At 31.0% G+C, this 16,200-nt stretch overlaps 1 protein-coding gene across 1 annotated transcript; it reads left to right on the top strand.

Annotated features, from left to right (window-relative positions):
- The first annotated feature begins 5,367 nt into the window (after nucleotides 1–5,367).
- LOC145572631 (alanine--glyoxylate aminotransferase 2 homolog 3, mitochondrial-like) lies at nucleotides 5,368–11,097 on the top strand. Its single transcript, XM_081631589.1, has 9 exons — nucleotides 5,368–5,742; nucleotides 6,653–6,883; nucleotides 7,867–8,037; nucleotides 8,749–8,892; nucleotides 8,980–9,159; nucleotides 9,507–9,732; nucleotides 9,831–9,944; nucleotides 10,060–10,146; nucleotides 10,706–11,097. The coding sequence occupies exons 1-9, from the start codon at nucleotides 5,506–5,508 to the stop codon at nucleotides 10,747–10,749; spliced, it is 1,434 nt and encodes a 477-aa protein (XP_081487715.1). The 5' UTR covers nucleotides 5,368–5,505; the 3' UTR covers nucleotides 10,750–11,097.
- The last annotated feature ends 5,103 nt before the right edge of the window (nucleotides 11,098–16,200 follow it).

The raw sequence follows: 16,200 nt of genomic DNA, 5'->3' as shown, positions 1-16,200 counted from the left end.
TCATTCATTGTTCTTGCTTACAATTACTACTCATTAACAAATCTTGTTTGGTGAAAGCGGCCTTCTCATGGTGTCATCAAGTTAAAAGTTGATGGTTCATCATGCAATCATTTATCGACAACTAGTGATGTTCACATGAGAAATGTTGATGGAATCTGTCTATGTCCTTTGTCACAATTTAACAACCTCATAGTCATTTGCATAGAGTTTTTGGAAAGAAAAATAAAGCAATTGAATTGGAATGACCATTTATATTATGAAACAAAGTTGAAGGACATTGAATGTTAACAAGAATTGAACCGTCCTGTCGATTCTGAATTTTCATAGGTTAACCCGACCCAACTTAGTGGGGGATTGACAGGCTAAAGTCGTAATCACCCAATAAAAAATAATACCTAAATCCACTAACTATGTAGATAGTGAAGAAGGGTCGAACCACAGAAAAACGAGTTAATTTATTCCTAATTAATCAATATAATCTAAATTATCAAGTAACCAAATTGTTATTGTAAAAGGGAACTAAACTACTAAGAGTAAAAGTGGGAAGGAATAAAAGTAGGAGGAAAATCAATGAAATAAAAGACTAGGGAATAGGTTCACCAATAAACAATATTCCAGGGTAAATCATAACAATCAATCATCAATGCATCAACTAATCAGATCATAAAGGGCTTTCGCTACGTATTACAATCACAGAGTTAATTTACCGGTATTAAATCTCATCTCTCGAATCTCGACTTAACCATTTATAAATTAGTCTGTCTATTGAAACTAAGCCTAAACATCAATTCTCATCTCTCGAATCTCGAATCAATATTGCTAAACTCATACAATTAAACCATGCCTAATCTAATTGCATAGCATTAAATCAATCAATAGGTTATTAATCAAGCATCGTTAATCAAAAATAATAAATTATCCCTTCATATTATTTATGGATCCCCACAAACCCTAGAAAGAGGACTACTCACACATAATTAAATCTAAACTAAATAAAGCAATTAAAGGAAACATGATGAATTAAAGAAATAAAATTACTGAAATTAATAAAGAGGAAAATGTTACCAAAGTTATTGTAAACAAGGAGTTGAATCAAGAACAAAGTATGGAGTTTTTAGAGAGAGAGAAATAAACTAAGTAGAGAGAGAAAGTCTAAGAAGAGAGGTAAAGCAAATTAAAACTACTCAATCGTACTTATACAAAAATCTCTAATTATTCCTAATTAGAAACTAAGTAATCGTCGAAGAAGCCTCCCCAGAAACACGCGCCCGATCGAGCCAATGCTTGCCCGATCGGGCCCGGCCTAAATTGGAACCTTGGACTTCGATTGGGCTATTTCTTAACCCATCTTCGGATTTCCACTTAGGGGCTTTAACCATTCGGCCCAATGCTCGTATTTCACATGTCGAGCTCCTCCAATATTCGTAGTTGCTCCATAAAATCCCGGGAAAATGCTCCAAAAGCGTACTTCCCTACAAAATTCAACCAAAACTACGAAAACACTAGAAAACACCAATTAGTAATAAAAGTGGCTCTAACGAGCCAAAAACACTACTAATTGGACCATGGGACGGGGGTAAAATACCATATAAAATAGACATATCAAGGATATATGAAGACTAAGGGGGATCCCTACCCTTAAAAGTATCCCTTGTAGTAATTGAACTCTCAACCTGTTTGAAATTTCATTATTTACTAGTAGGTCAACACTTTATTAGTGGGGGGTTAGCATATTATACAGAATTATATTGAGCCTAGGTCAATATACCCAATCAAAAAGATATTTTCACCTAAGTTGGGCCTAAATACTTTTTAAAAGACCTAAAGTAAGGGTTTGACCGGTTTGTGCAGATATAAGGGTTAATGGATTATGTGTGATTAGCTAACATGGAATTGGATTGCCTATGCTTTTGGTAAAGGGGGACAAATCATTTTGATAAGAATAGAAATAACTAATTGCTAATAATTGCAAATAAACAAAGTGAAACAAAAGTTCTACAAAAATACTTCACATCTAATTTCACAAATATGGTTAGAAAGGTGGTGAGGTAGATTTAGAAACATCTAATGATTCTCATCTTGAGTTAATGGTATAGATAATGATTCTAGGACTCTAGGTCAAGACATAAACTCTATCTAATAACCCCAAATTTATTTGGTGGACACAACTTTGTGATCTAATAATCTCTTGGAAGGAATGAAGTATGTACTTGATCACCTTAATTATTCTTAAGTTTTTATGCATGAGCGACTGTTAGGATCTTACTCGGATAGAGGAGGCTAAATACTAAGGTTAGATAGATCATCCTTCCCTAAAGATGTTGTTTCAAGAAATCTAATTAATGAATTAAGAAAATAAAATCATACTCATTAAGGAAAGTAACTTTAGCATAAAGCATGTTAACCAAAACAAGGAAGAACAAAATATGCAATTTAAGTTAAGAAACATATATGCACAAGTAGTATCAAACATGATAATTTTATTAAACACACAGGGTTGTTTAGCAAGTGGGCAAGGAGAGTTTGTGCACAGTGTACCTAAAAGTATTGTTTGCCTATTTTATTTATTATTGTTCATTTAATCATCAAATGAGTAAAAAATACTCTTGAGTGCACTATGTACCGGATATAGAAAATTAATTTTAAGCAAGTGGACATACTATGGAGTTCTTATAAGTTGGGCTTTTATTTCTCATTCAATTCCCATCCAAAACTCCCTCTACCAGACGTCATAAAAGTAAAAAGAAAGTATATAAGTTAAACACCCGCGTATTATTCTTCTGCTAACAATTAAATATAACACCACTTACTTTAATTATATTATAAAATCCATTTACTCTATGATCCTTACTCTATAAATTTCCTACAACTTAGTGCAAGACCTATTGTTGCAATTATTGCAAAATGGAATTGGGGTATTACTTTGGCATATTGAAGATAGTCTTCGTAGAAAATACATGTAAGTGTTTTACATTGATAATAGCTGATAGAGTTAAACTACTTCTTACTCTAGTTATCATATGGTTTGGGATGGAACCCTCTTGGACTTGTAAAATGAACTTCTTTTTTATGATGGGCACAACCTTACCCGTTTCAACTTTCAATATTGTCATAACGTTTATTTGTTTCACTTTAATGTTACAATGTTAATCATTAAGTGAGGACCTCATTTACGGATTTGATATTCTGAGTGTGCAACAGTGTGAGAGTTTTGTATATCGGTATATACGTGTCATCCAATGAATGAAAAGGCACGTAACTCATTAATGGTCTTCATAAATTTAAGGGTAATGATATATGTAGCCCTTAAGGCTATATATAAGCATTTATATACTTCCTAAAATGAAATTAAGTTGGGAATTCATGATAAAATCACGCGTTAATCGGTGTAATTAATGTTACTTTATCTTCAATATTTCCTTTTTTAGGACTATGTTTATCATTTTCCTAAATTTAATAGCATCATACTAAGCTATGTACTAAAAGTGGAAAACAGTTTAAATATCAAGGCACCAACAAGGAATTTTCCTTTTAATATTGCATTTTTTTATCTTAAATCCTTAATCTTTGCTCTATATTTGTACCAAAAATAATTAATTGCTCACATATATATTCCGTCCATATTGAAACATTGTGATTTCTAGTGAAAAGTTGATGGTATGATTTATGTCACTTATTCTATTATGCAGATTTGATCGTACACGTGGCATGGCTATCTTGATGTCGACGTAAAAATGACTCCATTATCCTCCATGAGGTTAAATCCAAATAATAAGGAATAGAAAATTCAATAAACAATTGGGACAATCATACGACTAGGAAGCTGGATATAATGCCTCTCATTTTTCATATGATTTGAGACGCGTAGACGTTCTTGGCTTTGTTTTCGTTTTTAGTTTGTTTGTTTTCATTTTGTTGTTTCCTTTGTCAATTAATTGAGGTTTGGCATATAAGCTAACGGATGAATTACTTGTGGTAAACATGGAAGAATTGAATGGGTCAACTTCTCACTCTTTATATTTTATTTTATATTATTTTATTTTATTTTTTTTTTTTTTTTTTTTTTTTTTTTTTTTTTTTGTGAATAAAAGCTTGTTTTAAGAGTTTTTCAATGATGAGTCATAAGCTTAGTTCCAATAAGAAACGAGAAAGTTATAGCGGTTTACTATGAACTGTCAGTGATGACATGATTTCTCAGCTGTATAATTACTCATTTTGGGTTTTTTTTTCCACAAATTAAGGGCCTTCATATTTATTGAATTGAGCTTAACTGAACTAAACTAAACTGATTGGAGATGAACTGAACTGATTGGAGCTGAACTGAACTGAGCTAAAATGAATATTTTATGAGAGAGGGAAATTAGGAGCTGAACTGTACTAAACTGATTGGAGCTGAGCTGAACTAATTGGAGCTGAGCTGAACTGAACTGAACTAAAATTAAATAAATGTGAACAGGCTCTAAGTGAAACACATTAAGAGCTAGACTTATTGTGTTTGTCACCCTTATGACCTTGTCTTGTGCTTTAGAGTGGAATTTAGTGCGAGATTACTCTTGTAAATACTAATTGAAATCAATACAAGAGTGGGTTTTATACTTTAAAGTAATTTCTATTGTCTCTTTTAAACTTTTTATTATCAAGGGTGAGTATCAAATTTCTTAATTGTTCTTTGCTAATTAGTAATTACTTTAATTATCAACCATTGGCTGCTATTAAAAAAAAAAATTATCAACCATTTGCTCTAACAAACTACTAATTTTTATTTTTTTATGTTGATGTATGATAACCCTCTATTGGCGGCTAACAATAACTAGGGTGTGTTCTCAATTTATTAACCTAGATTTCACTTATATGTATTTATCTTATCTTATAATATAAACTTATTAAAATTTATTAAAACTTATTCTAATTGTAATTTGAATTTGAGTTATTCTTGATTTTATTTTTTTTGAGTTATTCTTGAATTAACACAATTAAAACCTTAAATATTTAATTCTTACATTATTTATCTTAATTCTATAAAAAAACAGACATTTTAAACCTTTTTTTAGTTGGTCAAAATTTCGAGTTACATTCGTAATTTAACCAAGACAGTTTTTTTTTTTTTTTTTTTTTTTGTCCATATTACGAAACAATACCAATATCAATTGAATTAATTCCAGTTTCAGGTTTACATTCCTTAATCTCCTAAAATTAGAAACCAAAAAAAAAAATATCAACTATGGTGAAAATAATTTTTTTTTAATAAAACCAAAAACAAAGTAAAAAATTAAAAGTCGTACACGTCATTAATTCCCTTCTATCTCACTCACTCTCTTTCCTATATAAACAGAGCACAAACCTTATAATTTCATGTCATATATTTTTTTTAAAATTAAATTCTAATTCATATTTTTCACTCCTACTTCTTCGGAATTACACTTCACAGAAAAAGAAAAAAAAAATTCATCTTTTAAAAATAAAACCCAAAAACCCCACAAAAATAAAAAGATAAAATCTTTGGAAATGAGGAGGGCGTTAATAAGCGCCGTTAAAAGTGGCGGTGAACGTCGTTTTATTGCCTCTCAGGCGGCAGCAGCGGCAAAGGTTGACGTCAGCTCGCCGGGAAATGACGTCATATTACCAAAGATGCCGGCGTTTGATTATTCGCCACCGCCTTACACCGGACCTTCCGCCGCTGAGATCCTTCAGAAGCGCAAGGAGTTTCTTAGCCCATCTATGTTCACCTTCTTTAATAATCCTGTAAGTTTTTTTGATTTTAATTAATTAATAAATAATGGTATTCATTAGAATTGTTTTGATTAAATTGATTGTTAGTAATAATTGTTTTTATTAATGCATTCGTGTTATTCTTAATTTTTGTAAATTATAATCAGTAATATATATTGTTTATTGTACTACGTAGTGTAAATTAAACTTCCTGAATTCTGAGAGTATGTTGTTCGAGTGAATTGTTCTTGTAAAATTTTTATTTGATGTAATATATATATATTTTTGTTTTCTTGATTATATGATTTGATATTAATATTACTTAAATTATTGATTTTTTTTCCTTCTACAATCAAGGTATGCATTATTGTAAAATTTAAAAGGAAACAAATAACTAATAATATTAGAACAATCATATCAATCATTTATCTATATATTATAGAGATTATTACAGTATGCAGTATGCAGTATGCTAGTGAATACACTGAATTTTGTGATTATGAAATTAAATGTTTATAAAAAAAAAAAGAGAATATTATTAATTTTATTATAATTATTTTTTTTTTTTTTTGTCAAAATGAGGTATTGATTGATCAATTATTCATCATAGGTGTTGCTTGGGCTAGGTTCACTATAAGCTTAATGTGTACCCGTTCATGGTCAGTATATGTTCATGTGACCGATTTTTAAATGGGAATCTCAAAGTATTAAAATATGGACTAGTAACTTATGTACATAGTACAATATGTCATAGATATTGTGGACCAGGTTTATACAAGATTTTTTATTGATTGTAAGGTGTCTATGATTTGTTTTTTTCCAAGTTTGTGTAAATAATATATTTTGGCACGTAAATTATTCCTTAGGATTTGGGCGGATGTATCTACCATTTTCTTATTAATATTTATGTAATTATTTTGTTTTTGGTTGGTGGGTGTGGCAGCTGAACGTGGTAGATGGGAGGATGCAGTATCTGTATGATGACAAAGGGAGGAGATACTTGGATGCATTCGGGGGGATCGCAACCGTGTGTTGCGGTCATTGCCACCCCGATGTGGTTGAGGCCATTGTGAAACAAACACAGCGTTTACAGCACTCTACAATCTTGTACTTGAATTCTGCTGTTGCTGATTTTGCTGAGGCTTTGGCTTCTAAATTGCCGGGTGATCTCAAAGTACGTCATTTCCTTTTCAACTCTATCAACTCTTGTTAGGTGTTACTCCACTTGTTGGTTTTATGCTTTATTTGAGTACTTATGATTATAGAAAAAGAAAGTGACTTTGTGCTTGTCCTATGTTATAGTCCATTCACTAGTTGTTACTTATATGGGAAACATTTGTTTGTTATTGGACGTGTAAAACATACAACCAAAAACATGTCTCTTAGTTTGGTGGGGATTACTTATTTTTGTTGTTGGTGACTTGGTACAGTTCTTTTTGGTTACGTCTTTTGTTTTCCGATTTTCCTATTTATTTTGGATGGGGAAGGGAATGATATGAAAAAAATTGGACAAGGAACATATCACTTGATAGAATGGCATATAGGGAGAGGATCTTGGTTGATGAGTACAACAGATACTTTTTTTGTTTGGTTCATGTAGTCGGCTTCATCATTGGGATTAAGGCTTCGATATTGTTGTTGTATTTGGATGGTGAGAGGGGGGGTGGGGGTGTGACATAGTTTGACTGCCATGTTATTTTGCTTGAATTTTTGGACTCTATAATAATTCATTTATTATTTGTGTGTACTATATCATTTTAGCATTCCAAATCTTTCACAAGTCTTCCTCATCTTATAGAAGATTAGAATGTCAGCTATTCATCCTTATCCTTATTTCCTAAAATTGCAAAGAGCTTTATGGCTTTTGTTAGAGCCTTGATTGGATAAGATGAACAAGATAGTGATAGTAACTCTTTTAATGATGTAAAAAATGGACATAATTTTCTTGCATGCTTCTACTTGTCATCTTTCTTACAAAGTAGTTTCCATCTCTTTAGATATTTATAATATATAGGATGTACGAATTTTTCTGGTTTTCCTAAGTTAGAGGGAACTCTTCCATGTTGCTTAAACTTATTTGTACACTATATGGTTGCTTTTGTAAAGTGTTTTTTGGGTCTTACTCTTTAACTTATGGATTCAATTTACGTGCTGTAGGTTGTGTTCTTCACAAACTCCGGGACAGAAGCAAATGAGTTGGCTTTGATGATGGCAAGGCTGTACACTGGGTGCCAGGATGTTATCTCCGTGAGAAACGCCTACCATGGAAATGCAGCTGGAACTATGGGTGCAACTGCTCAAAGCAATTGGAAGTTCAATGTCACTCAGGTATAAGGCTCCACTGCTACTTTTTTGCAGCTAAAAAGATTGCTCATGTTCAATTTACTGAGTCTCTTTAGCTGTTTAATGTTGAGCTGATTGCACCATGAATCCTGTTCTTGATTTTGACTAGCTTGGATCGTAAAAGGGCTTTAGTCTTTCCTGTTCTTGGATGATCTTGATAGGATGAGCACTCTGTTATTACGTACCTGTCAGCTTGTAAGGCTGAGAAAAGTGCTCATACTGACTCTGCTTCACTCTTTTTATTGAATTCTATCATAATATTCACAGAAGTTTGAACTGGTATCTAGGTATAAAGTAAAATCTTTAGACATTCACAGTAGAAGAGCAGAATTCTCAAACTCAATATAATAGATTGCTATCTAGTGGAAGCATTAGTTGTGTATTTTTCTTGCTAGCTTAGCTTAAAATTGCTGGAGTGCTCAACAATCAGTCAGTGAAAAGCATGTGGGAATGTAGCAGAATTTTTGTTGCGGAAGGCTTCTTTGCTTTTAAGAATGTAGCAGAATTTTCGAAGTAATACTACTTACAAACAGAATTATCTGACTTTATGCATTTTTTTTAGCTGTTTACTATCTTCCCTGTATTCTGTTTTCGAATGATATAAGCTTTGTTTCTCTTGGAAAGGAAATCAATTTAACATATTCCTAGGATTCTTCAATGGGGTAAAAAGTTTGCTAATAGCTGAATCTGTTACAGAGCGGAGTCCACCATGCCATGAATCCTGATCCTTATAGAGGTCTGTTTGGAGCAGATGGAGAGATGTATGCAAAGGATGTTCAGGATATCATCCAATTTGGTACATCTGGTCATGTTGCAGCTTTCATTTGTGAAGCTATTCAGGTACGTATCTTCTTCCATAAGAATGCACATGGTGTTCCTTTGGGCACTCATAAGTCATTCAAAGTAATAATGTTATTTGTGTGGCAGGGAGTTGGAGGAATCATCGAATTGGCCCCTGGCTACCTTTCTTCTGTGTATGACATTGTAAAGAAAGCTGGAGGTCTTTTTATTGCCGATGAAGTTCAAGCTGGATTTGCTCGCACTGGAAGCCACTTTTGGGGTTTTGAGTCTCATGGAGTTGTCCCTGACATTGTGACAATGGCAAAGGTTGGTGAATTCCTTTTACTTAATTACAGAACAGTATATGTGATTCATATTGAAGAAAGTCTCGTTCTAGCCACTCAACTAATCTATTAGTAAAGTGCTGCCTAGGAAAGTTAGGCTGTTAGGCGCATGCTTAACAGTTAACATATTTGACTGTTTTTCTAAGTTTATACTTTATTGTATAGTCATGTATGCTTTCATTATACTTTGAAGGTTTGAATTATGGCAGAAGTAATTGGAAATTGATCATTAAACTATTACATTAAGCTGTTTTTGTTGCAACTTAAAAGGAACTATGAGAGTGAGGAATATGATAACCTTGACATATTTCTCTGTTTGTGATTTTTCAGGGTATTGGGAATGGTATTCCCCTTGGTGCAGTAGTTACCACCCCTGAGATTGCGAATGTCTTAACTCGTCGTAGTTATTTCAACACCTTTGGTGGAAATCCTGTATGCACTTCTGCAGGACATGCTGTTCTCAAAGTGATTGAAAAGGAAAAACTTCAGGAAAATGCTCATGTTGTGGGTACCCATCTTAAGACACGGCTCACTGCTCTGATGGACAAATACGAGTGTAGGTTTCATGCCTTGATGATTATGATAGAAATATGTTTTTAAAGTGTGTTTTTAAAGATGTGCTGATTTTTTCTACTTCGCTGTTTTTTATTGAAGTGATTGGTGATGTGAGGGGAAGAGGATTGATGCTTGGGGTAGAACTTGTTAAAGATCGTGAAAAGAAAATTCCAGCGAAGGATGAGGTCTTTCATGTGATGGACCAAATGAAAGGTAAATATTGTGTTCCTCTGTTAAGTTTTCTTGTTTACCTGAAACTTTCTCCTCATGTGCCTTAAACCTGTGCTATAAGCTTTATTTTGACGGAATTTATTCATTTACTTTGAAGAAATGGGAGTATTGGTCGGAAAAGGAGGATATTATGGCAATGTATTCAGAATCACACCTCCCCTCTGCTTCACCAAGGATGATGCTGGTAAATCTTGCTCACCCTTATAATATTATTGCTTGTATAAATTAATTTCTTGAAATTTAGGCATGAAACAGGGTTTTGTAAGTGTCGTTCTCTAATACGAAAGCTCTGATGTGCAGAAGAATGCATTCTCCTCACGACTTTTCCAGTCCATTTGCTTTTTTTATTTCATCACATGATCAAAGTGAGGTTGTAGCATTTGACTTAAAATTAGAGCAACACTAGTCACTAATCAGGGTGTAATCATTTATAGCACATTTTTAGTATCGCATAGTCTAATACTCTACTGTCTATTAAGAAACCCAAAATTTGAGCCATCCCAACCCAAACTTGACTTGTTAAATATAACCTGGTTGAGAAACACCTGACCAAATATAGTTGTAAATTTCGAAAGCATGCTGGTTAAAAATGCACTTTTCACCTGAAAACTCACCGACCTGTATGGCTGTATCTGTCCGACTAACCTGTTTGACACGACTACTTGACACTCCTTTGCTTTCAAAGTCTTTGTTTGTAATTGTAGTTATTAATCGTATTGTATCTCTTTGGTTTATTTTTACAGACTTCCTGGTGGACGTGATGGACTGTGTGATGGCAAAGATGTGAAGCCATCTGATATCAAGCCTTGAAAAAGTGATGCAATTAGACTCAATATCATATGTAAAGTTCATTGCATTTGCATTTGGTAATGTGTTGTATCTATTGCTTGCTTCTTGGTAAAAAAATATAAGCATCCAATTACAGCATGAAGTTCTCTTCTTCTGTGGAGGACGAATATGACTGATGATGAGTCAACACCTCGTTGTCTCTCTATTACTGTCACTTCATATGCATGCTTTGGTGCAAACGTTTCATGTCATGAAGTTCTCTTTTTTTCTACTCAACTCTGTATCTGGTACCTCTGAACCTTAGATAGTTTTTCGGTATTATGTTGGTAATTGTTTTTGTTTTCCATGTTAGTCATTGTTGCGATAGTATTAGCCTCTTAGTAAGAAGTAAGATCACACCTCGATCAAAATTATAAAATGAAGTTTATATCTAGAAAGTAACACCATGTCCGCAATGTTAATGTAATACTTAAAATATTTCCCGTAATGCAATTGTGTTACAAATGTTACACGTATAATTTATGTAAAACCCTCTCATGTTGTATTTGTATAATATAGACTTGCACATTTCTGTAACCCGTAAAATGGCATGAAACTAGCTTGACAGTCATAAATTTGCCATAAGAACGACTTTGTGAACTACGGAGTGCAATTTTAACATTTTAAGAATGTACCACTCTTCTTTAACAGCCTCGTATTCACATTACATGAATTTGGATATCGGATTTATTTCAACATTTCTTGAACATCAAGGATTAATGAATATAAAAAATGAATGTTATGATCTTTGTCGTTAACTATCGAATCACCTTGTAGAGTTGTAGATAGTTGGACAATAATTCCTTTTACAAGAAGGGAATGAACCAAATTAAAAGAAAAATAGTGAGAAAAATTTCTTAAAAAAGAAATAATGCAAGTAAATTGAGACTGAGGTAGTAACTCTTACTATAATCATATATACCACACGATATGAGCTTTAGTGGGTCGAGATTGAGTGATTATACAAAGGAGAGTATAACTATATAAATCTAGTAGAGTTTTATCCTAAAATCAATTGATAATAGATGGATTAGTCTACTAATATGATAGGTGAGTTATTATGCCTCTATCTTGTAATTGTAGGATAACTATTCTCAACTAGTAAATAGATTATTTTTCAAACAGAGAAATATTTATACTTAAAAACAGTATTTGAATAAGTTGAAAATAAAAATACGTATACTCGACCTATTGAATTATAAGAAAAACATGAAGGACACACAAGAAAGCATTCTTGTAGCATTGCAATGCTCTCATTGCTTCTCAAATTTTGTTGGTGAACAAAAATTATTTGACATTGGTGGAAATTTATAATTCCAATTGTTAAGTTTTTTTTTTTTTTTTTATTTAGACAAAAATTGTTAAGTTAATTATATCTTAATTTTCGAATGAATCTCAAGTTCATATCTATGAATCTCAACTCTACTCAATTCTGTGTAAAGTTTAACTGTTTTAAAGTCTTTTAGAGCTTAATAAAAATTTAATTTATCTATAAATATGAACAAATGTTAACATATGTCAAGCTTAAATATATAGATCTTGGACATACACAAGCACGAGCAAAAATTATTTAACCATTTTCTCTATAGTAAATTAGTAACTCTATCATTATACTAACATCAATTTGAATGCGAAAATCTACAGCTAAATCATACTTATTTTTGGTGTATATATAAAGGACATATAAATGTAGACGAGATTCAAATACAGGTTGTATATACCATCTCTAAGACTTTATTCAAGTAAGCTAGTTGCCTGTAAACATAACTAAACCATATGAAATTATATATTAATACAATTGTTCCATTTCATTATAGAACAACAAAATATAATAAATCATTAAAAAAAAAGTATTAAAAAAAAAAAACAAAAACTAGCTAATAATTACACTAATTAAACAGCCATTAAATTAGATGTCCCAGAAAACCTTACAGTAATGGAAGAATGATGAGTAGCAGATCTTCTCGACGACGTCGAAAACTGAAGGAGGGCAGAAGAGAAAACTGAGACAAGATCATAGAAAATTTGAGCAAGTTCTGAAAACATTAAAAGGCTTCTTCTACAAATCACACACACTAATATTGGAGCTGGGTAATCCATCTTGGTAAATTATCTAGTTTGATTTCTTCTAATAATTTTGATTATAGTTAAGCAACTATAATACATCAAAATGTAGAAAATGAGCGAAAAAAAAAAAAAAAAAAAAAAAACAGGAGAGAAAAATGAGAGAGATGTTATATTGTTATGTTTTTAGTTTCAAAGTAGTAAAGACTTTGAGGCTAACTTATCAAACACTATAATGGTAGAGAAAAGGTCCACATGGAATTGAATCAATTATCAATTAATATATTTTGCTGTATTTTACAAGTAACTGTACCTGAATGCAACAATTATATAAATTTAGGGTAAATTTATATATCAATTATCAATTAATATATTTTTCTGTATTTTACAAGTAACTGTACCTGAATGCAACAATTATATAAATTTAGGGTAAATTTATATGTAGCCCTAAGGGATATATATAAACATTAAATATACTCTTGGAAATTGTATAAAATTAGGAATTTATGACAAAAATATGCGTAAATCAGTGTTATTAGTGTTTGTATTTTGATGATTTCTTAACATTTTACGATTTTCAAGTGTAAATTTAATGCTTATATGTAGCCCTAAGGGTTATGTATAACATTTTCCATAATTTTAATATTTCATAATTTTTTTAATCTGATTGTAGTATTTATTATTTACGCTAAATGTTGCAATTAAAAAGAATGGAGCAAATATAGTAAAAAATCTCAAAATAAACCGTTAGTGGTTTTAACTTTCATGACGCGATCATGATAAAATGATATAGTAAGTACCAGTTATTCGTACTTTAGAGTTTTAACAAGAAAAATTAGTATTTTTTTTTTTTTAATTTATCAAATATACTACCTCCGTTAACATTTACTTGCAACTTTGGAATATTTTATGTCTCTCAAATAATACCTCAAAGTTGCAAGTAAATGTTAACGGAGGTAGTATTTTTTTTTTCGATAAATGATTAGATGCAACTTCATTTAAGGTTATTTTGAATTTATGCAAACTAAGAAAATAATTGCCAAGTAGTGTTTGAAAAGTTATGGCTAGGTTTCGTGATGAATAAAATAAACTCCATAAAATTAAATAGAATTCTACTTTTAGAAGTATTCATGTATGAAACTTCATAGCTAATTAGTCTTATAGTTATAAATGATTTTAATATAAAATTCAAATGTCTTGTAGCGATTAATAGGAATTCTCTCATAAAACCTCTTAGCTTAGAACTCAAAATCTCAAAACACTATTAAGTGAAAAACAAAACACTTTTCAAATATATGGTGTAAAACTATTAAAAATATGTGTTAAAAAAAAAAAAAAAAAAAAAAAAAAAATAGAGGGATTTATTTTCCTTCCTATAAAACAAAACAAATCATTAAAGAGTTTTTTTATGGAAAAATACAAGTCCGTTCTTTCCTTGAATTTTGTCTATGATCGCTAACCAAACACATGGCTTTAATACAACAAAATTAGTACCCACGCCAACATGTCAATTTCTTCATGATACTTTTTATATAAATTACTTAAATAAAAAAAGAAATGTTACAAGCAACAGAAATGAGCATCATTGAGTATTATTACATAGATTATTGTCCACATCAAAGAAAAAATAAAATGAAATATAACATTGAATTTAATTTTGTAATAAAATTGTGGCTTGAGATTATATGTATAAAAATTTTAATTTAGGGCTTATTTGGCATCGTTTTTTATTTTCAGTTTTCAGTTTTTTTTTTTTTAAAAAACAAAAACCAAAAACAGGAAACAAGAAAAAAGTGTGTTCTACTTTTTTTGTTGTCAAGTTTCAAGAATATCATTATCTTAATTAGTTTGACTAGTTTTTTATTCATTATAGGACATATATCATATGATTTTGATAAACAAAAAACAGAAAATCACAGTGATTCCAAACGAACCATTTTCTAAAGTAATTTACATAAATTTCCTCAAAAAAAAAAAAAAAATTTACATACATAATTTTTCTAACCATTGTTAGCAATTGTAATTAGTATTAAAAACATTTTATACTTGTTACATATTGATAATTGATAGAATATGATAAATTTTCTATATATTATTCTGTTTTTCTGTATAGAAGGATATAGTTTTGTGAATGTTTAGTAATTATCTTGTTAGATTTCCTAATCTGATTAGGACTCACTTTTGTAACCCTGTATATTTTGATCAATGGAATACACTCCAATTGAGGAGTTTCACATTATCTGACATGGTATAACATGAAAAAACGTGTTACAACAAAAAAAATAATAATAAGTAATTCATAATAATGAAGGAAGAATTAACAATCAATATTAATGCTCAAATGTATTGACTAATCATAAAACAACAAAGTCATTAATGAGAAATTGATTGAAGATTTAAAAATGTGCTACCCACCATAGACTAGGTATGTGTTATTTGTTCCAAATCCAACGGTAGAGAATGTAAGAACCTAAGATGAGCACATTATGAAGTCATTCAAGTGTTCGATATTTCCTTAAATTACTTGTATAGCCCACAATAGCATGTTTCTTGCTTCCCTTTTAACGAAATAATGTCGTCATTCTTAGATCTTCAAATTTTGATGTTTCTACTTTATACACATTGGCATCTCTAAAAGTTCAAATAGAACCAAATCAAATTATTAATTTTGAGTACAATCATATGATTATATTATGAAATTTATAATACTAGATTTCAGAGTATCCAAGATTTAAAATGATGGCTGTTATTAGTTTTAACAAAATAGCGTGTACTTCTTTTACTAGGTTAACCATTTTCTCCTTCTACTGCCTGTCTCTTCTCACTCTCTTTGCAAGTAAATATATTTGCTTGGTGTGATGGATTGATTATGGTAGAGGTGACAATAAGATCGTTTTTCTCCGATTCAAGTTGAGTATGTAGGTCAAATCAATTTAAATCATGTTCAAGTAAAGAACTACAGATTTATTACATATTAGGTATGGTTTAGTTCTCATTTTTGTTGTCAATTGGTTCATGTAGGCACGAGGCGTGGGGCATGGGCATCTTAGCTCAACGAGAATAGAAATCTCATGTAGAATCTCAGGGTAAAAGCTTGTCTAATTCCGGATTTCAATGCAGCTACGAATTGTGAATTGATTTAATATTATACCATTATTATACTATTACATTATATTAGTGGTGTATTTTTTATTTATCATCAATTAATCAATGTTTGCTTTGGTTCGATTGTTTACATACAATTGTTAATTCATAATGGAATGGATGAATGGGATGGAATATAAGCCTTTTTAATTAAAGATGGAAAAGTATCCATAGACTCTATATTGTAACATTCATAAACAAA

The sequence above is a fragment of the Chenopodium album genome, chromosome 12 (genome assembly GCF_948465745.1).
Source record: "Chenopodium album chromosome 12, dcCheAlbu1.1, whole genome shotgun sequence".
NCBI classification, from domain to species: Eukaryota; Viridiplantae; Streptophyta; class Magnoliopsida; order Caryophyllales; family Amaranthaceae; genus Chenopodium; species Chenopodium album.
Note: the sequence above shows the minus strand (reverse complement) of the source record. Positions and strands in the feature narration are given on the sequence as shown.